The sequence below is a fragment of the Loxodonta africana genome, chromosome 12 (genome assembly GCF_030014295.1).
Source record: "Loxodonta africana isolate mLoxAfr1 chromosome 12, mLoxAfr1.hap2, whole genome shotgun sequence".
Taxonomy (NCBI): Eukaryota; Metazoa; Chordata; class Mammalia; order Proboscidea; family Elephantidae; genus Loxodonta; species Loxodonta africana.
The window spans coordinates 48,854,727-48,879,738 of NC_087353.1; the positions used below are offsets into that span (position 1 = coordinate 48,854,727).

Here is a 25,012-nt window from a genome sequence, read left to right on the forward strand (position 1 = left end):
GTTACTAAAACCCCCAAAGTTACCAAAACCCTGCTGTAACTACAATAAGCCATCTTCAGCTCATACATTTATGAATACCAAAAAAGTTTATCTGAAGAAAAGCACGGATAAATGCAGGCCAGGGAGAAAATCACTCACAGGAGGAAATAATCACTTTAGTTCTTATAGACAAGGCAGGGGTACTGTAGCATGTGTTCCAGGAGGCTAAACTGAAAGGGAACAGTGAACACAGGCAGAAGAAATGTTTCTGTCATCATGCTAACCCTTACACTTACGTTATTAAAATTATAAAAATAATCTTACCCTTAAACAATATTTTACAATTGCCAAAGTGCTTTCATATCCATTACCTCAGCAACATGGATTAATGGACAAATAACAGGCTTTAGTTTGGTATCACACCTGCAGGGTTTCCAATCTTAGTTCTGCTGTATGTACTATGTAATCTTAAACAAGTTTTTTAACCTCTCTGAGCATCTTCTTCCTCACAGCAAAACAGAAAAAATTAATACCTCTTAGGATAGTTGTGAAAGGTAAAACATAAAATCTATTTGCACAATGCTTTGCACTCAACATTTATTTAAGAAACAGGAACAACGTACCCTGTCCCAGGCCCGGGCTAGGGACTGGGAATACAAAAACACGAGATGTGGTCCCTGCCAGTCTAATGAAGAGACGACCAGATGAATCACCAATCACAACTAAATGAGAAACTCCCATGACAGAGGTATCCACAAAATACTACCAGAGGCCAGAAGAGGTACTCAGTAAGTGTTAGCTCACTCGCCTTTAATTGTCATAAAAAATCTGGAAGTAGATATTATAATTATCACTGTACAAAGAAAGATTCAAGTTTATTAATAAAAACAGGATTACACAGTTAGTAAGCAGAAGAAGCAAAAACTCAAAGCCTTACAATTCTTACATTCTTTTTCCTAAATTATAAGTCAAAGAAACATAAAATATTCAAGGTTAAGTATCAATACACTGGCTTGTCTAAAGAAGGGCCATCCACACCATTCCCAGGAGCAACTACAGCGGGCTGGTGGTAGCATTCAGCCACAGTTTCCTCAAGGAGAAACAGCCAGCCGCACACCCAACTCACACCTCCGGAACCAGAGAATAACGGCGTTCTCAGCAAAAGCTAAATACTTGTGTATATATTACCATGCCACAAGCTCCTGAGCCAGCTTCAGTGGCTGTTGATTTTCCTAAGCCTGAGATAGGCCCTGCTGAGCATTCTGAGCCATTCTCCCAGCCTTGGAGAAAGATTACATTCACAACTGGGGGAAAAGATAATCTGCCAGCTCCACTAACCTGGGGAGCTCAGGGCAGAAGTGGCTGCTGTTCAGACATAAACAATCTGTGGACTTTGAATACTATTCCCCCCTACACGGACCTCTGTGGGCCTATTTCAGGAGAAAAGCCCCTTTTTGGCAGACTGAAACTGTTTCAACTGTGTGGTGGTGAGGTGAGTGTTTGATGTTTGACACTGTTTTGCCTCTTAAATAGGGTCCTCACCCACCCACCTCAGGGGCCCAACAACTGGTGGCTCCACTCAGGTCACCCAGTCAACCACGACAGGGGTCCAAGGATAATTGTTACCTCCCAGTCCTTACAACCAAAAGCACTGGGTGCCCATGGTCCATCTGCAGAACTCACTCACCTGTGCACTCTAGAGAAAAGGGACATGCTTCCCTCACAGACACTCGGGAGACAACTGTCAGCTTCCTGCCTTGTTCACAGCGTGACCCCTTGCTGCAAGCAGACACCGGTACCTACACCAAACACTCCTGCTCCTCTAAGACTGTAGGACAGAGCCTGTACCACACACTTGATGACCAGCTACCTGGACACCTGAGCAGAATCCATACAAAAAAAGTGAATGGATTCCTAGGCTCATATACCTGATAATAGCTCTAGCTACCTGGTGACAGGACATTAGAGTTTTCAAAGGTGAAAATAATCAAGTAGCTCACTCAAGCAACCTATTTGGGCATATCAAAACAAAACAAAGCAAAAAGCTACCATACAGCGAGCAAACATAAACTAATACACTAACTATAGATGGCTCAGAGAAAACAGTCAATATTAAATCACACAAAGAAGCAGACCATGATCGCTTCAACAAGCTCTCAAAAAAAGAACCAAGAGATCTTCTGGATGAAAGTGCTTTCCAGAAATTACCAGAGGAAGAATACAAACCTCTTCAAGAAATCAGGAACAAGGTCAGGAAGGAGATCGGGCAATATGCAGAACGAGCCAAGGAACACACAGAAAAAGCAGCTGAAGAAATTAAAAAGATTATTCAAGAACATAATGAAAAATTTAATAAGTTACAATAATCTACAGAGGATAGAACAATCAGAAATTCAAAAGATTAACAATAAAATTACAGAATTAGACAACTCAATAGAAAGTCAGAGGAGAATTCAGCAAGTAGAAGACAGAATTGGTGTAAGAATAAAGATAAAGCACTTGGCACCAATACATCTGAAGAAAAATCAGATAAAAGAATTTTCTAAAAATGAAGAAACCCTAAGAATCACGTGGACTCTACCAAAGAAATAACCTATGAGTAATGACGGTGCCAGAACAGGGAGGGATAACAGAAAATACAGCCAGAATCGTTGAAGATTTGTTGGCAGAAAACTTCCCTGATACCGTAAAAGATGAGAAGATACCTATCCAAGTTGCTCATGGAACTCCACATAAAGCAGATCTCAAAAAAAAGTCACCAACGCATATTATAATCAAACTTGATAAAAGCCAAAGATAAACAGAGAATTTTAAGAGCACCTAGGGATAAAAGAAAAGTCACCTACAAGGGAGAACGAATAAGGATAAACTTGGATTACTTGGCAGAAACCATGAAGGCAAGAAAGCAATTGGATGACTTATATAAAGCACTGAAGGAAAAAAAATGCCAGCCAAGAATCATATATCCAGTAAAACTGTCTCTCAAATATAAAGGCAAATTAGGACATTTCCAAATAAAAAGAAGTTTAGGGAATTCATAAAAACCAAAACAAAAGTACAAAAAACACTACAGAAATTTCTCTGGTTAGAAAATCAATAATATCAGATATCAACCCAAGACTAGAACAATGGACAGAGCATTCAGATGTCAACCCAGATATGGAAATCACAAAAAACAATCAAGATTTAAAAAATGCTCAAAACGGTAACAGTGCTGTCATTATGTAAAAGAAGACAATACTAAAACAATAAAGAGGGACTAAGAAATGTAGTCATGGATCTTTCATATGAAGAGGAAGACAAGGCAATATAATTAAATAAAAGTTAGGTTGAAACTTTAAAAAATAGGGGTAAATATTAAGGTAACCACAAAGGAGACTAACAATCCTACTCATCAAAATAAAATACAAGAAAAAAATAGAGACACAGCAGAAACAAAATCAACAACAATGAATATGAGGAAAGGACAACATAAAAACTACTCAGCACAAAAAATTAAGTGGGAAAAAGAAACTGCAAACAACACAAAAAAAAGACATCAAAATGATACTGCTAAATTCATACCTATCCATAATTATGATGAATGAACTAAATGCACAAATAAAGAGACAGAGAGTGGCACAATGGATTAAAAAACATGACCCGTCTATATGCTGCCTACAAGAGACACTCCTTAGACATAGAGACACAAACTAAAAGGATGGAAAAAAAATTATCAAGCAAACAACAATCAAAAAAGAGAAGTGGCAATATTAATTTCTGAAAAATAGACTTCAAAGTTAAATCTACCACAAAGGACAAGGAAGAACACTATACAGTGATTAAAGGGACAATATACCAGAAAGATGTAACAATATTAAATATTTATGCACCCAACGACAGGGCTACAAGATACATAAAACAAATTCTAACGGCACTGAAAAATGAGATAGACACCTCCACAATTATAGTAGGAAACTTCAACACACCACTTTCGGTGAAGGACAGGACATCCAGAAAGAAGTACAATAAAGACACGGAAGATCTAAATGCCACAGTCAACTAACTTGACCTCATAACATATACAGAACACTCCACCCAACAGCAGCCAAGTATACTTTCTTTTCTAGTGCACATGGAACATTCTCTAGAATAGAGCATGTATTAGGTCATAAAGCAAGCCTTAGCAGAATCCAAAACATTGAAATATTACAAAGCATCTTCTCTGACCATAAGGCCATGAAAGTAGAGATCAATAACAGAAAAAGCAGGGAAAGGAAATCAAACTCTTAGAGATTGAACAATACCCTATTCATATATCACTAGGTTATACAACACATGAAGGACGGAATAAAGAAATTCATAGAATCCAATAAGAATGAAAACACTTCCTATCAGAACCTTTGGGACACAGCTAAAGCAGTGCTCAGAGGTCAATTTGTATCAATAAATACACACACATACCAAAAGAAGAAAGAGCCAAAATAAAAGAATGATTACTACATTTTGAACAAATACAAAGAGAGCAACAAAAGAAACCTTCAGGCACTAGAAGAAAGGAAGTAATAAAAATAAGAGCAGCACTAAATGAAATAGAAAACAGAAGAACAATTGAAAGAATTAACAAGGCCAAAAGCTGGTTCTACGAAAAAATTAACAAAAGCGATAAACCACTGGCCAAACTGACAAAAGAAAAACAAGACAGGAAGAAAATAACCCAAATAAGAAATAAGATGGGCGATACTAAAACAGACCCAATTGAAATTAAAAGAATCATATCAGATTACCATGAAAAATTGTACTCTAACAAATTTGAAAAGCCAGAAGGAATGGATGAATTTCTAGAAACACACCACCTGCATAAACTAACACAAAGAGAGGTAGAACAACTAAATAAAACCATAATAAAAGAAGATATTGAAAAGGTAATCACAAAACTCCCAACAAAAAAAGCACTGACCCAGACAGCTTCACTGCAGAGTCCTACAAAACTTTCAGAGAAAAGTTAACACCACTACTACTAAAGTTATTTCAGAGCATAGAAAAGGACAGAATACACATTATATAAAGGCAGCATATCCCTGATAACAAAACCAGGTAAAGACACTACAGAAAAGAAAATTACAAACCTATAACCTCAACAATATTCTAGCCAATACACTTTAACAACATATCAAAACACTAATTCACCATGACCAAGTGGGATTCATACCAGGTATGCAGGGATGGTTCAACATTAGAAAAACAAATAATGTAATCAATCATATAAATTAAAAAAAAAAAGACAAGAACCACATAATCTTATTAATTGATGGAGAAAAGGCATTTCACAAAGTTCAACAACATTCATGATAAACACTCTCATTAAAATAGTAAGAGAAGAAAAATTCCTCAAGATTATAAAGGGCATTTATACAAAGATAATGCCAACATCATCATAAATGGAGAGATTCTGAAAGAATTCCCCTTAAGATCAGGAACCAAATGAGGATGCCCTTTATCACCACTCTTATTCAACATTGTGCTGGAGATCCTAGCCAGGGCAAGTAGGATACATAATGAAATAAAGGGCATAAGATGGCACGATCTTATACACAGAAAACACTAAAGAATCCTCAAGAAAACTACTGAAACTAATAGAAGAGTTCAGCAGAGCATCAGGATAAAAGATAAACATACAAAAATCAGTTGGATTCCTCTACACCAACAAAAAGAACTTCGAAGAGGAAATCACCAAATCAACACCGTTTACAGTAGCCCCAAGAAAATACAATACTTAGGAATAAATCTTGCCAAAGATGTAAAAGACCTATACAAAGAAAACTACAAGACACTACTGCAACAAACCAAGAGACCTACATAAGTGGAAAAACATACCTTGCTCATGGATAGAAAGACTTAACATTGTAAAAATGTCTATTCTACCAAAAGCCATCTATAGATACAATGCAATTCCGATCCAAATTCCAACTACATTTTTTAATGAGATGGAGAAACAAATCACCAACATCATGTGTAAGAGAAAAAGTCCCCGGATAAGTAAAGCATTACTGAAAAACAAGGACAAAGTCGGAGGCCTCGCTCTACCTGATTTTAGAACTTATTATACAGCCACTGGAACAGAATTGAGAATCCAGACGTAAATCCATCCATATATGAGCAGCTGATATTTGACAAAGGCCCAAAGTCAGTTAAATGGGGAAAAGAAAGTCTCTTTAACAAACAGTGCTGGCATAACTGGCTATCCAACTGCAAAAAAATGAAAGAAGACCAATACCAAACACCATGCACAAAAATGAACTACAAATGCATCAAAGACCTAAATATAAAATTTAAAACGATAAAGATCTTGGAAGAAAAAATTGGGAAAATGGTACGAGCCCTAATACATGGCATAAACAGTATACAAAATATTACTAACAATGCAGGAAAGAATCTAGGTAAGTGGGAACTCCTAAAAATCAAACACCTATGCTCATCCAAAGACTTCACCGAAAGAGTAAAAAGATTACCTAGAGACGGGGAAAAAGTTTTTAGCTATAACACTTCTAATCAGCTTCTGATCTCTAAAGTCTACATGGTACTGTAAAAACTCAACTACAAAAAGATAAATAACCCAAATAAAAAATGGGCAAAGGATATGAACAGGCACGTCACTAAAGAAGACATTCAGGTAGCTAACAGATACATGAGGAAATGCTCACAAGCATTAGCCATATGCAAATGCAAATCAAAACTACAATGACCTTCCATCTCACTCGAACAAGGCAGGCATTAATCCAAAAAAAACAAAATAATATATGTTGGAGAGGTTGTGGAAAGACTGGAACACTTAGACACTGCTGGTGAGAATGTAAAATGGTACAACTACTTTGGAAATCATTTGGCGCTTCCTTAAAAAAGAAGCTAGAAATAGGAGCTAGGGCGGCGGAAGAGACAGACACTTCCTGCGATCCCTCTTTACAACAAAGACCCAAAAACACAAGTGAAACGAGTATACTTCTGATAAGCTGGGAGCCCTGAGCTTCAAAGGAAAACTTAGAAACGGAACTGAGGGGCAGGGGAGAAATAGACCATTCAGAAGCGGAGAGGAGTTACAGGACCTGAATCACGGAGAGCCCTCAGGAACCATTCCCAGAGCGGCGGCAGTAGTGGGCTGGTACCGGTGTTCAGCCATAGTTTCCTCAAGGAAAGGCAGCCAGACACACAGCCTACTCACACCTCCAGAACTTGAGAAGAGCGGCGCTCTTGGCAAAAACTAAGTACTTGCATATATTTTACCATGTCCCAACCCCCGCCACCAAGCCAGCATCAGAGGCTGAATTCTCTGGGCCTGAGACAGGCACTGTTGAGCACCTAGAGCCATCCTCCCAGCCTTGGGGAAGGAAAAAGTCTGCAATTGGGGGAAAAGATAATTTGCTAGCTCCACTAACCAGGGGAGCTCAGGAAAGAAGCAGTTGCTCTCCAGGCATAAGCGGTCCATGGACATTGAGCATCCATCCCTTCTGCATGGACCTGTGTGGGCCTATTTCAGGAGAATAAGCCCTTGTTGGCAGACTCCAACCATTTCAGCTCTGCGGTGGAGAGGTGGGTGTTTGATGTTTGACATTGCTTTGTCTATTAAACAAGGTCCTCACCTGCCCACGTCAGGGACCTAAGGACTGGTAGCTCCACTCAGGTCACCCAGCCACCCGCGACAGGGGTCCAAAGATAACTGGTACCTCCCAGTCCTTACAACCAAAAACTTTGGGTGCACATGGTCCCTCTGCAGAACCCACCCACCAGCACACTCTAGGGAACAGAGACATGTTTTCCTCAGAGACACTTGGGGGTCGGTTCTCAGCCCCCTGCCTTGTTCAGAGCGTGACCCCCTGATGCAATCAGATACCGGTATATATGCCAATCACTCTTACCCCTCTCAGACTGTAGGACAGAGCCTGTACCACACACCTGATGATCAGCTACCTGGAAACCTGAGCTGAATTCAAACAACAAAACTAAATGGACACCTATACTAATATACCAGAAAATAGCTCTAGCCATCTGGGGACAGGACATCAGAGCTCTAAAGGTGAAAATAATCAAGCTATCTCATTCAAGCAGCCCACAGGGGTATACCAAAACAAAACAGAGCAAGAAGCAATGACACAGTAAGCAAGCATAAACTAACACAATACCTTAGGCTGGGAGAAAACACTCAATAGCAAGTCACATAAAGAAACAGACCATGATCATCTCAACAGACTCTCAAAACAAAGAACCCAAGGATCTTCTAGATGAAAGTGCATTCCTGGAATAACCAAAGGCAGAATACCAAAGTTTTATATAGAGAACCATTCAAGACATCAGGAAGGAAATGAGGCAATACACAGAACAAGCCAAGGAACACACAGATAAAGCACTTGAAGAAATTGGAAAGATTATTAAGGAACATTATGAAAAGTTTAATAACCTAGAAAAATCCATAGACAGACAGCAATCAGAAATTCAGAACATTAACAATAAAATCACAGAAGTAGACAACTCAATAGAGAGTCAAAGCAGCAGAATTGAGCAAGCAGAAGCCAGAATTTCTGAACTCGAAGATAAGTCACTTGGCACTAATATATTTGAAGAAAAACCAGATAAAAGAATTTCAAAAAATGAAGAAATCTTAAGAATCATGTGGGACTCTATCAAGAGAAATAACCTATGAGTGACTGAAGTACCAGAACAAGGAGGGATAATAGAAAATACAGAAAGAACTGTTGAAGATTTGCTGGCAAAAAACTTCCCTGATATCATGAAAGATGAGAAGATAACTACCCAAGATGTTCATCGAACTACACATAAGGTAGATCTGAAAAGAAAACGACCAAGACATATTATCATCAAACTTGCCAAAATCAAAATAAGAGCAGCGAGGGATAAATGAAAAGTCACCTACAAAGGAGAGCCAATAACAATAAACTCAGACTACTCAGCAGAACCATGAAGTCAAGAAGGCAATGGGATGACATATTGAAAAAATCAAAGGAAAAAAAATTGCCTGACAAGAATAATATATCCAGCAAAACTGTCTCTTAAATATGAAAGTGAAATTGAGACATTTCCAGAGAAAAACAAGTTTAGGGAATTTGTAAAAACCAAACCAAAAGTACAAGAAATACTAAAGGGGGCTCTCTGGTTAGAAAATCAGTAATATCAGGTATCAACCCAAGACTAGAACGCTGGGCAAAGCAACCAAAAGTCAACCCAGAAAAGGAAATCCAGAAAAACAAAGCAAACCTTAAAAAAAAAAAAAAGCTAAAACAGGCAAACAGCAATGTTATTATATAAAAGAAAACAATATTAAAATAATAAAGAGGGACTAAGAAATGTAATCATACACGTTCCATTTGGAAAGCAAGATACTGCAATACAAAGAAATAAAAGTTAGGTTTCAACTTAGAAAAACAGGGGTAAATAATAACGTAATCAGAAAGGAGACAAACTATCCTACTCATTCAAATAAAATACATGAAAAAAAAAATAAAGACTCAGCAGAAACAAAATCAACAACAGCAAATATGAGGAAAGAACAATATAAAAGAAAATCTATTCAGCACATAAAATTAAGTGGGAAAAAGAAACTGTCAACAACACACAAAAAAAGACATCAAAATGATAGTGCTAAATTCATACCTATTTACAACTACGCTGAATGTAAATGGACTAAATGCACCAATAAAGAGATAGAGAGTGGCACAATGGATTAAAATACAAGATCCGTCTAGATGCTGCCTACAAGAGTCACACCTTAGACTTAGAGACACAAACTAAAACTCAAAGGATGGGAAAAGATACATCAGGCAAAGAACAATCAAAAAAGAGCAGGACTGGTGATATTAATTTCTAACTAAATAGACTTTAAAGTTAAATCCAACATAAAGGATAAGGAAGGACACTAGATAATGATCAAATGGACAATGCACAAAAAAGATAAAACCATATTAAATATTTATGCACCCAAAGACATGGCTGCAAGATACATAAAACAAACTCTGTCAGCATTGGAAAGTGAGAGACAACTCAACAATAACAGAAAGAGTCTATAACACACCACTTTCAGTGAAGGACAGAACATCCAGAAAGAAGCTCAGTTAAGACATGGAAGATCTAAATGCCACAATCAACGAACTTGACCTCATAGACATATACAGAACACTCCACCCAACAGAAACCAAGTATACTTTCTTTTCTAGTGCACATGGGACATTCTCTAGAATAGAATACATATTAGGTCATAAAGCAAGCCTTAGCAGAATCCAAAACATTGACATATTACAAAGCCCTTCTCTAACCATAATGCCATAAAAGTGGAACTCAATAACAGGAAAAGAAATCAAACACTTGGAAGCAGAACAATACCCTGCTCAAAAAGGACTGGATTATAGAAGACATTAAGGATGGAATAAAGAAATTCAGAGAATCCAATGAGAATGAAAACACTTCCTATCAGAACCTTTGGGACACACCAAAAGCGGTGCTCAGAGGCCAATTTATATCAATAAATGCACACAGCCAAAAAGAAGAAAGGGCCAAATCAAAGGATTACCTCTATAGCTTGAACAAATAGAAAGAGAGCAACAAAAAAAAAACCCACAGGCACCAAAAGAAAACGAATAATAAAAATTAGAGCTGAACTAAATGAAATAGAAAACAGAAAAACAATTGGAAGAATTAACAAGACCAAAAGTTGGTTCTTTGAAAAAAATCAAAAAAATTGATAAACCACTGGCCAAACTGATTAAAGAAAACAGGAGAGTAAGCAAATGACTCAAATAAGAAATGGGATGGGCAACATTACGACAGACCCAACTGAAATCAAAAGAATCATATCAGGTTACGATGAGAAACTGTACTCTAACAAATATGAAAACCTAGAAGAAATGGATGAATTCCTAGAAACACACTACCAACAGAAACTAACACAAACATAGGTAGAACAAATAAATAGATTCATAACAAAAGAAGAGATTGAAAAGGTAATCAAAAAAAAAAGCCCTGGTCCGGACGGCTTCACCACAGAGTTTTACCAAACTTTCAGTGAAGAGTTAACACCACTACTACTAACGGTATTTCAGAGCACAGAAAAGACAAAATAGTACGAAACTCATTTTATGAAGCCCCCATATCCCTGGTACCAAAACCAGGTGAAGACACCAAAAGAAAAGAAAATTATAAACCTATATCCCTCATGACCATAGACGCAAAAATCCTCAACAAATTTCTAGCCAATAGAATTCAACAACATATCAAAAAAATAATTCACCGTAACCAAGTGGGATTCATACCAGGTATGCAGGAATGGTTCAACATTAGAGAAACAATTAATGTAATCTACCACATAAATAAAACAAAAGACAAGAATCACATGATTTTATCAACTTATGCAGAAAAGGCATCTGACAAAGATCAACACTCCTTCACGATAAAAACTCTCAGCAAAATAGGAATAGAAGGAAAATTCCACAACATAATAAAGGGCATTTATACAAAAAGCCAACAGCCAACATCACTCTACATGGAGAGAGCCTGAAAACATTCCCACTGAGATCGGGAAACAGACAAGGATGCCCTTTATCATCAGTCTTATTCAAAATTGTGTTGGAGGTCCTAGCCAGAGTAACTGGCATAGATAAAGAAATAACGGGCATCCAGATTGTCAAGGAAGAAGTCAAGGTACCTCTATTTGCAGATGCCATGATCTTATACACAGGAAACCCTAAAGGATCCTCAAGAAAACTACTGAAACTGATAGAAGAGTTCAGCAGATTATCGGGATACAAGATAAACATACAAAAATCAGTTGGATTCCTCTATACCAACAAAAAGAACATCGAAGAGGAAATTACCAAATCAATGCCACTTGCAGTAGCCCCCAAGAAGATATAATACTTAGGAATAAATCTTACCAGAGATGTAAAAGACTTATACAAAGAAAGCTACAGTACGCTTCTGCAAGAAACCAAGAGAGACTTACATAAGTGGAAAAACACACCTTCCGCGTGGAAAGGAAGACTTAACCTTATAAAAATGTCTATTCTGAGGGAGGCGGGGCCAAGATGGCGGACTAGGTGGACGCTACCGCGGATCCCTCTTGAAACAATGACTCGGAAAAACAAGTGAATCGATCACATACATAACAATCTACGAACTCTGAACAACAAACACAGACTTAGAGACGGAGAACAAACAAATACGGGCAGACAGCGATCGTTTTCAGAACCAGGAGCCAGCGTACCAGCTGATTACCTGGAAAAACTAGTTTCCCAGTGATGGCTCGGAGACAGCAGTCCATACCTAACCACATAAAGAAACAGACCATGACACCTTCTCCAATCCCCCAAACAAAAGAATCAAAATCTTTCCCAAATGAAGATACTATCCTGGAATTATCAGATACAGAATATAAAAAACTAATTTACAAAATGCTTAAGGACATCACAAATGAAATAAGGCAAACTGCAGAAAAAGCCAAGGAACACACTGATAAAACTGTTGAAGAACTCAAAAAGATTATTCAAGAACATACTGGAAAAATTAATGAGTTGCCAAGAATCCATAGAGAGACAACATGTAGAAATCCAAAAGATTAACAATAAAATTACAGAATTAGACAACGCAATAGGAAGTCAGAGGAGCAGACTCGAGCAATTAGAATGTAGACTGGGACATCTGGAGGACCAGGGAATCAACACCAACATAGCTGAAAAAAAATCAGATAAAAGAATTAAAAAAAATGAAGAAACCCTAAGAATCATGTGGGACTCTATCAAGAAGGATAACCTGAGGGTGATTGGAGTCCCAGAACAGGGAGGGGAGACAGAAAACACAGAGAAAATAGCTGAAGAACTCCTGACACAAAACTGCCCTGACATCATGAAAGACGAAAGGATATCTATCCAAGATGCTCATCGAACCCCATTTAAGATTGATCCAAAAAGAAAAACACCAAGACATATTATCATCAAACTTGCCAAAACCAAAGATAAAGAGAAAATTTTAAAAGCAGCCAGGGAGAAAAGAAAGGTTTCCTTCAAGGGAGAATCAATAAGAATAAGTTCAGACTACTCAGCAGAAACCATGCAGGCAAGAAGGGAATCGGACGACATATACAGAGCACTGAAGGAGAAAAACTGCCAACCAAGGATCATATATCCAGCAAAACTCTCTCTGAAATATGAAGGCAAAATTAAGATACTTACGGATAAACACAAGTTTAGAGAATTTGCAAAAACTAAACCAAGACTGCAAGAAATGCTAAAGGAGATTGTTTGGCCTGATGACCAATAATATCAGGTACCAGCACAATACAAGGTCACAAAACAGAACGTCCTGATATCAACGCAACTCAAATAGGGAAAGCACAAAAACAAACAAATTAAGATTAATTCTAAAAAATAAATGAATAAACAAAATAATACACATAACAGGGAATCATGGAAATCAATAGATAAACGATCACAATAATCAAAAAGAGGGACTAAATACAGGAGGCATTGAACTGCCAGATAGAGTGATACAAGTCAATATAGAACGATACAAGTTAGGTTTTTACTTAGAAAAATAGGGGTAAATATTAAAGTAACCACAAAAAGGAATATCAATTCCATAACTCAAGAAAAAAGCCAAGAAAAACGTAACGACTCAATTAGCATAAAGTTAAACATTATGAAAATGAGGATCTCACAATCTACTAAGAAAAACGTCTCAGCACCAAAAAGTATGTGGAAAAATGAAATGGCCAACAACACACATGAAAAGGCATCAAAATGACAGCACTAAAAACTTATTTATCTATAATTACGCTGAATGTAAATGGACTAAATGCACCAATAAAGAGACAGAGAGTCACGGACTGGATAAAGAAACACGATCCATCTATATGCTGCCTACAAGAGACACACCTTAGACTTAGAGACACAAACAAACTAAAACTCAAAGGATGGAAAAAAATATGTCAAGCAGACAATAAGCAAAAAAGAAAAGGAGTAGCAATATTAATTTCTGACAGAATAGACTTTAGACTTAAATCCACCACAAAGGATAAAGAAGGACACTATATAATGATAAAAGGGACAACTGACCACGAAGACATAACCATATTAAATATTTATGCACCCAATGACAGGACTGCAAGATACATAAATCAAATTTTAACAGAATTGAAAACTGACATAGACACCTCCACATTTATAGAAGGAGACTTCAACACACCACTTTCGGAGAAGGACAGGACATCCAGTAAGAAGCTCAATAGAGACACGGAAGACCTACTTACAACAATCAACCAACTTGACCTCATTGACTTATACAGAACTCTACACCCAACTGCTGCAAAATATACTTTTTTTTCTAGTGTACATGGAACATTCTCTAGAATAGACCACATATTAGGTCATAAAACAAATATTTGCAGAATCCAAAAGATCGAAATATTACAAAGCATCTTCTCAGACCACAAGGCAATGAAACTAGAAATCAATAACAGAAAAACTAGGGAAAAGAAAACAAATACTTGGAAAATGAACAATACCCTCCTGAAAAAAGACTGGGTTATAGAAGACATCAAGGAGAGAATAAGGAAATTCTTAGAAAGCAACGAGAATGAAAATAATTCCTATCAAAACCTCTGGGACACAGAGAAGCAGTGCTCAGAGGCCAATTTATATCGATAAATGCACACATACAAAAAGAAGAAAGAGCCAAAATCAGAGAACTGTCCCTACAACTTGAACAAATAGAAAGTGAGCAACAAAAGAATCCATCAGGCACCAGAAGAAAACAAATCATAAAAATTAGAGCTGAACTAAATGAATTAGAGAACAGAAAAACAATTGAAAGAATTAACAAAGCCAAAAGCTGGTTCTTTGAAAAAATTAACAAAATTGATAAACCATTGGCTAGGCTGAGTAAAGAAATACAGGAAAGGAAACAAATAACCTGAATAAGAACCGAGAAGGACCACATCACAACAGAGCCAAATGAAATTAAAAGAATCATTTCAGATTACTACGAAAAATTGTACTCTAACGAATTTGAAAACCTAGAAGAAAGGGATAAATTCTTGGAAAAACACTACCTACCTAAACTAACACATTCAGAAGTAGAACAACTAAATAGACCCATAACAAAAAAAGAGATTGAAACGGTAATCAAAAAACTCCCAACAAAAAAAAGTCCTGGCCCGGACAGCTTCACTGCAGAGTTCTACCAAACCTTCAGAGAAGACGTAACACCACTACTACTGAAGGTATTTCAAAGCATAGAAAAAGATGGAATACTACCCAACTCATTCTATGAAGCCACCATCTCCCTGATACCAAAACCAGGTAAAGACATTACAAAAAAAGAAAATTATAGACCTATATCCCTCATGAACATACATGCAAAAATCCTCAACAAAATTCTAGCCAATAGAATCCAACAACACATCAAAAAAATAATTCACCCTGATCAAGTGGGATTTATACCAGCTATGCAAGGCTGGTTTAATATCAGAAAAACCATTAATGTAATCCATCACATAAATAAAACAAAAGATAAAAACCACATGATCTTATCAATAGATGCAGAAAAGGCATTTGACAAAGTTCAACACCCATTTATGATAAAAACTCTTACCAAAATAGGAATTGAAGGAAAATTCCTCAACATAATAAAGGGCATCTATGCAAAGCCAACAGCCAATATCACTCTAAATGGAGAGAACCTGAAAGCATTTCCCTTGAGAACGGGAACCAGACAAGGATGCCCTTTATCACCGCTCTTACTCAACATCGTACTTGAAGTCCTAGCCAGGGCAATTAGGCTAGACAAAGAAATAAAGGGTACCCAGATTGGCAAGGAGGAAGTAAAGCTATCACTATTTGCAGATGACATGATCGTATACATGGAAAACCCTAAGGAATCCTCCAGAAAACTACTGAAACTAATAGAAGAGTTTGGAAGAGTCTCAGGTTATAAAATAAACATACAAAAATCACTTGGATTCCTCTACATCAACAAAAAGAACACTGAAGAGGAAATAACCAAATCAATACCATTCACAGTAGCCCCCAAGAAGATAAAATCCTCAGGAATAAATCTTACCAAGGATGTAAAAGACCTATACAAAGAAAACTATAAAGCTCTGCTACAAGAAATTCAAAAGGACATATTTAAGTGGAAAAACATACCCTGCTCATGGATAGAAAGACTTAACATAGTAAAAATGTCTATTCTACCAAAAGCCATCTATACATATAACGCACTTCCAATGCAAATACCAATGTCATATTTCAAGGGGATAGAGAAACAAATCACCAACTTCATATGGAAGGGAAAGAACCCCCGGATAAGCAAAGCATTACTGAAAAAGAAGAAGAAAGTGGGAGGCCTCACTCTACCTGATTTCAGAACCTATTATACAGCTACAGTAGCCAAAACAGCCTGGTACTGGTACAACAACAGGCACATAGACCAATGGAACAGAATTGAGAACCCAGATATAAATCCATCCATGTATGAGCTGCTGATATTTGACAAAGGACCAGGGTCAGTCAATTGGGGAAATGATAGTCTTTTTAACAAATGGTGCTGGCATAACTGGATATCCATTTGCAAAAGAATGAAACCGGACCCATACCTCACACCATGCACAAAAACTAACTCCAAGTGGATCAAAGACCTAAACATAAAGACTAAAACGATAAAGATCATGGAAGAAAAAATAGGGACAACCCTAGGAGCCCTAATACAGGGCATAAACAGAATACAAAACATTACCAAAAATGACGAAGAGAAACCAGATAACTGGGAGCTCCTAAAAATCAAACACCTATGCTCATCTAAAGACTTCACCAAAAGAGTAAAAAGACCACCTACAGATTGGGAAAGAATTTTCAGCTATGACATCTCCGACCAGCGCCTGATCTCTAAAATCTACATGATTCTGTCAAAACTCAACCACAAAAAGACAAACAACCCAATCAAGAAGTGGGCAAAGAATATGAACACACATTTCACTAAAGAAGATATTCAGGCAGCTAACAGATACATGAGAAAATGCTCTCGATCATTAGCCATTAGAGAAATGCAAATTAAAACTACGATGAGATTCCATCTCACACCAACTAGACTGGCATTAATCCAAAAAACACAAAATAATAAATGTTGGAGAGGCTGCAGAGAGATTGGAACTCTCATACACTGCTGGTGGGATTGTAAAATGGTACAAACACTTTGGAAATCCATCTGGCATTATCTTAAACAGTTAGAAATAGAACTACCATACAACCCAGAAATCCCACTCCTCGGAATATACCCTAGAGATACAAGAGCCTTCATACAAACAGATATATGCACACCCATGTTTACTGCAGCTCTGTTTACAATAGCAAAAAGATGGAAGCAACCAAGATGTCCATCAACGGATGAATGGGTAAATAAATTGTGGTATATTCACACAATGGAATACTACGCATCGATAAAGAACAGTGACGAATCACTGAAACATTTCATAACATGGAGGAACCTGGAAGGCATTATGCTGAGCGAAATTAGTCAGAGGCAAAAGGACAAATATTGTATAAGACCACTATTATAAGATCTTGAGAAATAGTAAAAACTGAGAAGAACACATACTTTTGTGGTTACGAGGGGGGGAGGGAGGGAGGGAGGGAGAGGGTTTTTTTATTGATTAATCAGTAGATAAGAACTGCTTTAGGTGAAGGGAAAGACAACACTCAATACATGGAAGTTCAGCTCAATTGGTCTGGACCAAAAGCAAAGAAGTTTCCGGGATATAATGAATGCTTCAAAGGTCAGCGGAGCAAGGGTGGGGGTCTGGGGACCATGGTTTGAGGGGACTTCTAAGTCAATTGGCAAAATAATTCCATTATGAAAACATTCTGCATCCCACTTTGAAATGTGGCGTCTGGGGTCGTAAATGCTAACAAGCGGCCATCTAAGATGCATCAATTGGTCTCGACCCACCTGGAGCAAAGGAAAATGAAGAACACCAAGGTCACACAACAACTAAGAGCCCAAAAGACAGAAAGGGCCACATGAACCAGAGACCTACATCATCCTGAGACCAGAAGAACTAGTTGGTGCCCGGCCACAATCGATGACTGCCCTGACAGGGAGCACAACAGAGAACTCCTGAGGGAACAGGAGATCAGTGGGATGCAGACCCCAAATTCTCATAAAAAGACCATACTTAATGGTCTGACTGAGACTAGAGGAATCCCAGCGGCCATGGTCCCCAGACCTTCTGTTGGCACAGGACAAGAACCATCCCCGAAGACAACTCATCAGACATGAAAGGGACTGGTCAGTGGATGGGAGAGAGATGCTGATGAAGAGTGAGCTAATCAGGTGGACACTTGAGATTGTGTTGGCATCTCTTGTCTGGAGGGGGGATGGGAGGATAGAGAGAGAGGGAAGACGGCAAAATTGTCACGAAAGGAGAGACTGAAAGGGTTGACTCCATAGGGGAAGAGCAAGTGGAAGTACGGAGTAAGATGTATGTAAACTTATATGTGACAGACTGATTGGATTTGTAAACGTTCACTTGAAGCTTAATAAAAGTTAATAAAAAAAAAAAAAAACCCACATGCATTCTATAACTGAGGGGTCAGGAGATTTTAATGATTTAAATAAATCTGTGTTTAACGCCTGAAAGGTCCATCAGATCAAGGACCTTGTCCTTGTTTATCATTGCAGTCCTAGCACCTAGCACATAAGCAGCCCTTAGTAAATACCTACGTAATAAATAAATGGTTTAAAGTCTTTCTAACATAATTTCTAAAAGTCTAAATATCTGGAAACTTGGCTTAAGAACATGGAGTTGAGACAGCTGACATAACCTTATTGCTAGTAATTTGGCCAAGTTTATGAGGGTAGTTGGGCCAAGAAAAGAGATGGAGAGATTTTGACTAATTTTCCACTGTAACAGTAACACGGGTGTAGAAGATCTACCAGAAGGGAATCTACCAAAGCCTTCCTTATAAATCGCGACTTACTCAGTATCTATTATGAACAGGCGGTATGCTAGATTCTTTACAAACATTCCCATTATCTTCACAGACCCCCTTTTAAAGATGAAGAAACTGAGGTCAGGAAGGATAAACAATTTGCCCAAGTTCACAGAGTCTGGATCTGTTTGCCTAATAACAAAGCTCCTACTCTCATTGCATCAGCCAGTCTCTATTACGGTGTCTTAGTGCTAGAAGGCCTGTACTCATCTTTGTAAGCCCAGTAATTTACACAGCACCCAGCACAGAGAGGCAGTGGGTTAGCGCAAGGAATTGAGAAGGTTTCTACAAAATCTGAAATTACTCAGAGATAGCCATTCTCGCAACTACAGGAAGGTCAAACGCAATTTTGCTCCACTCATCTCTTTTAGAATCCAGGGTTTCACCAGAGGAAGAATTCACAGTGCAGGAGGAAAAGAAGGTGCTCACAGGAACTACAAGCAAATACTAAAATAACCCCAGAGGGCACAGTGTGGGATCCTTTGTACCAGAGAAGTAAAATATCTCTGACTTTGCTGAGTATAAACTGACTCCTACACATGTAGAGATGAGCCACGGTATCATTTCAGGGAGGCAGGAAAAAGGCAGCAAGCACTTTGTGGAGCAAATGGAATCCTCTGACCAGGTTCTTCCATCCTTGGGTTCTTGTAGAACCAACCCTGTGCCATAGCAGCATACACCAGTGCCCTGCACTTTTAACAGTAAACGAAACCAAACCCATTGCCATCGAGTCAATTCTGACTCATATTTGACCCTACAGAGCAAAGTAGAACCACCCCATAGGGTTTCCTAGGCTGTAAAACTTTACAAAAGCAGACTGCCACGTCTTTCTCCCACAAAGCTGCTGGTGGGTTTGAACTTCTGACCTTTCAGTTAGCAGCTGAGCGCTTAACCACCGTACCACCAGACCTCTTTCTTTTAACAGTACTAATCTATAAAATGTTTATCTCAAAGTCAAGTATATGGTTTGGCCCCTACATCACACAAAGCCCAAGAAAAAAGGAAAGTATTAGGAAAACACCACTTCCTGCCATTCATGTGGGAGGGCTTCTTTATGGAAGGAGTGGACTGTCCTTATGATGATAAAGAATAACTAACCCCACTGATGTCGAGTTGATTCCAACTCTTAGCAGCCCTACAGGACAGAGTAGAACAGCCTCACAGGGTTTCAAAGGCTGTAATCTTTACAGAAGCAGGCTACCACATCTTTCTCCCAAGGAGCAGCTGGTGAGTTCAAACAACCCACCTTTCGGTTAGCAGTCGAGCGTTTTAACCACTGCACCACCAGGGCTCCTTAAGGAACTTAACTAGTTGATGTTAATAATAATTTGTAACTAACAGATAATACTTCCACAGCAGAAGCTCTTGAGTCAAGGAAAAGCTTTAAAAATATTAACCCTCATTTGTTTTAATCTTATAGAGACCAAATCTGTTCTATTAAGATAGAGAAAAGTAGTCTCTGCTTTGGGCATTGGAACTAAGAGTTTCAACCCGCAGTCTAATGAGCCTAGTCACAGGTGGTCTCTGAAGGTCTCCGAACTCCTGGTAATTATATCCAAAGTTGTGTGAATGTGCTTTTTGTCCCTGGGTTCATAGTGTTCACTAGTTTTTCTAAGAGAATCACTTCTTTAGACAATGTGCATGGTGTGCCATATTATCCCATGATAATTACATAGGAATTAAAAACTGGATTTGTTATTAGCAAGATTGTTTTCTGCATTTCTTAGTTGTGATACTCAAAACGTCATTAAAAAGTCTGGCCAACTGGTTGAGGCTGAAAAACAAAGTGACCTTCTTCTTTCACCTTAATAAAATGCTACAAACACTTGAAAATTTTTAAATATCATTTTCTAAAATGATGGAAACCCTGGTGGTGTAGTGGTTAAGTGCTACGGTTGCTAATCAAAAGGTCGACAGTTTGAATCCACCAGGTGCTCCTTGGAAACTCTATGGGGCAGTTCTATCTGTCCCATAGGGTCACTATGAGTGGGAATCAACTGGATGGCAACGGGTTGGTTTGTTTGTTTTTTCCTAAAGTCATAAAGTGCTTGGAATTAGCATCCTGTCATTACCATAATAAAGATATTGCTGCTTCCCTAATGGGTTTAAAGCCATGTGATCCATAATCCTAATTGCATCTGAAGAGACGCAGTAACTATACTCCCTTCAGTCTTCTCTAACTTCAGTGTTTATTTATAATGTCCTTGGCTATACTATTTCCAAAAATGTCAACAAGTAATACTCATATCCCACAAATAGTGAAATTACCATTTCTCCAATTTCCTTTGTCTTGGGTAAATTAAAGTGAAAAGTAAAAAAATAAAGTTTTTAAAGTCTTACACAAACATGACCTTTCACACAACAACATAGAATACGAACAGATGTATATTAGCATTTTCTTTGGAGCACATGGGTGCTTTAACATCCTGGAAGTTACAGGGTCAAAATTTAAGATCATTTACAACAATTTAGACAAATATACCTATATTGTAAAGGAAAGAAAAGCACTGACAAATCAAGGAATATTAAACACATTGAGAAGTTTGTCTAACTTAACAAAGTGCGTATAGTCTTACCAAGAACATAAAGAATTTTATTGTTAAACTCCCACTTCTCTGAAACGGTGTTTTGACTGATGTAAATATAGGCTTCACTCTTTCACAACTGAAGGCAGCTGCTATTAAGAGTTAAAAAAATAATTATAAGTTGATGTTGCTGTTGTAGTTAAGTGCCATCAGGTTGGTTCTGACTCATAACAACCCTATGTACAATAGAACAAAACACTGCCCAGTCCTGTGCCATCCTCACAGTCATTGCTGTGCTTGAGCCCATCCTTGCAGCCACTGTGTCAATCCATCTCATTGAGGATCTTCCTCTTTTTCACTGACCCTCTACTTTACCAAGCATGACATCCTTCTCCAGGGACCGGTGACTCCTGATATAACATGTCTGAAGTATGTGAGATGAAGTCTAGCCATCCTCGTTTCTAAGGAGCATTCTGGCTATACTTCCAAGACAGATTTCTTTGTTCTTCTGGCAGTCCATGGTATATTCAACCATAATTCAAAGGCATCAATTCTTCTTTGGTCTTCCTTATTCATTGTCCAGCTTTTGCGTGCATATGAGGCGAATGAAAATACCATCGCTCGGGTCAGGCGCACCTTAGTTCTCAAAATGACATATCTCCTTTTTAACATTTTAAAGAGATCTTTTGCAGCAGATTTGCTCAATGCAATATGTCATTTGATGTTTTGACTGCTGCTTCCATGGGCATTGATTGTGGATCCAAGTAAAAAGAAATCCTTGACAACTTCAATCTTTTCTCCTTTTATCATGATGTGGCTTATTGGTCCAGTTGCTTTTTTTTTTTTTATGTTAAGGTATAATCCATACTGAAGGCTGCAGTCTTTGATCTGCTTCAAGTTCTCTTTACTTTCAGCAAGCAAGGCTGTGTCATCTGCACATCGCAGGTTGTTAATGAGTCTTCCTTCAATCCTGATGCTGCATTCTTCTTCATAGAGTCCAGCTTATCTGCTCAGCATAGAGATTGAATAAGTATGGTGAAAGGATATAATCCTGATGCACACTTTTTCCTGATTTTAAACCATACAGTATCCTCTTGTTCTGTTCAAATGACTGCCTCTTGGTCTAAGTACAGGTTCCTTATGAGCACAATTAAGTGTTCTGGAATTCCCATTCTTCACAATGTTATCCATAATTTGTTATGATCCACATAGTTGCATGCCTTTGCATAGTCAAAAAACAGAGATAAACATCTTTCTGGTATTCTTTGCTTTCATCCAAGATCCATCTGACATCAGCAATGATATTCCTCGTTCCATGTCCTCTTCTGAATCCAGCTTGAATTTCTAGCAGTTCCCTATCAATGTACCGCTGCAACCATAAAAATAACTATAAGGGGTACCATTTATTGGAGATATAGTGAGTGACAGGTACTGTACTATGCATTCTACATGCCTAGGCTTTCTTTCAAGCTGGTTATTAATCCTACTTTTAGATAAGGAAATGGAAGTTCACATGATTTAAGCAACTTCCTAAGGTCATACGGTAAAGACATGGCATGGATTCAAATTCATGCCTCTTTGCACTGTTTCTTCATCTTCACTAATAACCATCTTCTATCATTTTGTTTCTACTGCTCAAGTTTTTATTCTCCTTATTGGGTAATTACATAAATCCATTTAAATTCATTTTTGTGGTGATCTTTGCTCTATAAACAAACAAGAAGCTAAAGAGGTAGCTGGGCTTTGATGGTTACTTGGTTGTTTCAAGTTTATCTACTGAAAATAGTCTTAAGAGGCTAATGTTGACCATTAAAAATCTTACAACCAAGAAGACAAATCACAGACATGGCACAGGATTAACAGAAATTTCCCAAGAAAATGTCCTTTCCCTCTGTTCACTGTAGACAATTGCATGAATTTCTGAGGGCTGCCAAAACAAAATACCACAAGTTGGGTGATTTATAAGAATAAAAATTCACTGTCTCACAGCTCTAGAGGCTTGAAATCCAAATCAGGGTATCAGAGATGTTGATTCTTTCTGAGGACTCGGGAGGAAACTGTTCTATGCCTCTCACCTACCTTCCAGTACCTCCAGAAGTGCCCTCACTTGCAGCTTCAGGATCACATGGTTCCCTTCCTCTGCTCTCTGCCTCCGTGTATATTTTCCCCTTTTATAAAGCCATCTTGCTTGCTGAAAGCGAAGAAGACTTGAAGCACTTGCTGATGAATCAAACACTATGGCCTTCAGTATGGATTACACCTCAACGTAAAGAAAACAAAAATCCTTACAACTGGACCAATAAACAACATCATACTAACTGGAGAAAAGACTGAAGTTGTCAAGGATTTCTTTTTACTTGGATCCACAATCAATGCCCATGGAAGCAGCAGTCAAAACATCAAATGACATATTGCTTCATGCAAATCTGCTGCAAAAGGCCTCTTTAAAGTGTTAAAAAGCAAATATGTCACTTTGAGAACTAAGGTGTGCCTGACCCAAGCCATGGTATTTTCAGTCACCTCATATGCATGCGAAGGCTGGGCAGTGAATAAGGAAGACCAAAGAAGAACTGATGCCTTTGAATTACAGTGCTGAATATACCATGGACTGTCAGAAGAATGAACCAATCTGTCTTAGAAGAAGTACAGCCTGAGTGCTCCTTGGAAGTGAAGATGACAAGGCTTCATCTCAAGTACTTTGAATATATTATCAGGAGGGACCAGTCCCTGGAGAAGGACATCATGCTTGGTAAGAGGAAGGGTCAGTGAAAAAGAGGAAGACACTCTTCTTAAATGCTGGCAAGCAGCCATCTAAGATGCATCAATTGGTCTCAACACACCTGAAACAAAGGAGAATGAAGAACACCAAAGACACAAGGTATGCATGAACCCAGGAGACAGAAAGGGTCACATAAACCAGAAACTACATCAGCCTGAGACGAGAAGAACTAGATGGTGCCTGGCTACAACCGATGACTGCCCTGAAAGGGAACACAACAGAGAACCCCTTAGGGAGCAGGAGGGCAGTGGGATGCAGACCTCAAATTCTCGTAAAAAGACCAGACTTAATGGTCTGACTGAGACTAACTAGACGGAGGTCATGGTCCCCAGGCCTTCTGCTAGCCCAAGACAGGAACCATTCCCAAAGCCAACTCTTCAGACAGGGATTGTACTGGACTATAGTATAGAAAATGATACTGGTGAGGACTGAGCTTCTTAGATCAAGTACACACATGAGACTATGTGGGTAGCTCCTGTCTAGAGGGGAGATGAGAGAGCAGAGGGGATCAGAAACTGGCCAAATGGACACAAAAATAGACGGTGGAGAGGAGTGTGCTCATTAAATGTATATAGCAAGGTATATATAAATTTTTGTATGAGAGACTGGCTTGATTTGTAAACTTTCACTTAAAGCACAATAAAAATTAAAAAAAAAAAAAAGAGGAAGACCCTCAATGACATGGATTGACACAGTGGCTGCAACAC

At 38.2% G+C, this 25,012-nt stretch overlaps 1 protein-coding gene across 15 annotated transcripts in view; it reads right to left on the minus strand.

Moving 5' to 3' along the window:
* Positions 1-25,012, minus strand: part of DMXL2 (Dmx like 2) — a 228,420-nt gene that overhangs the window by 163,060 nt on the left and 40,348 nt on the right. The window contains exon 1 of one of the 15 annotated variants that reach the window (XM_064295212.1): positions 21,578-24,949. The exons of the other annotated variants lie outside the window; for them this stretch is intronic. Coding sequence (XP_064151282.1) covers positions 21,578-21,586 — 9 coding nt within the window. The 5' untranslated portion in view covers positions 21,587-24,949. Of the gene's footprint in view, positions 1-21,577; positions 24,950-25,012 lie in introns of those variants that run through there. 15 annotated transcript variants of the gene reach the window in all.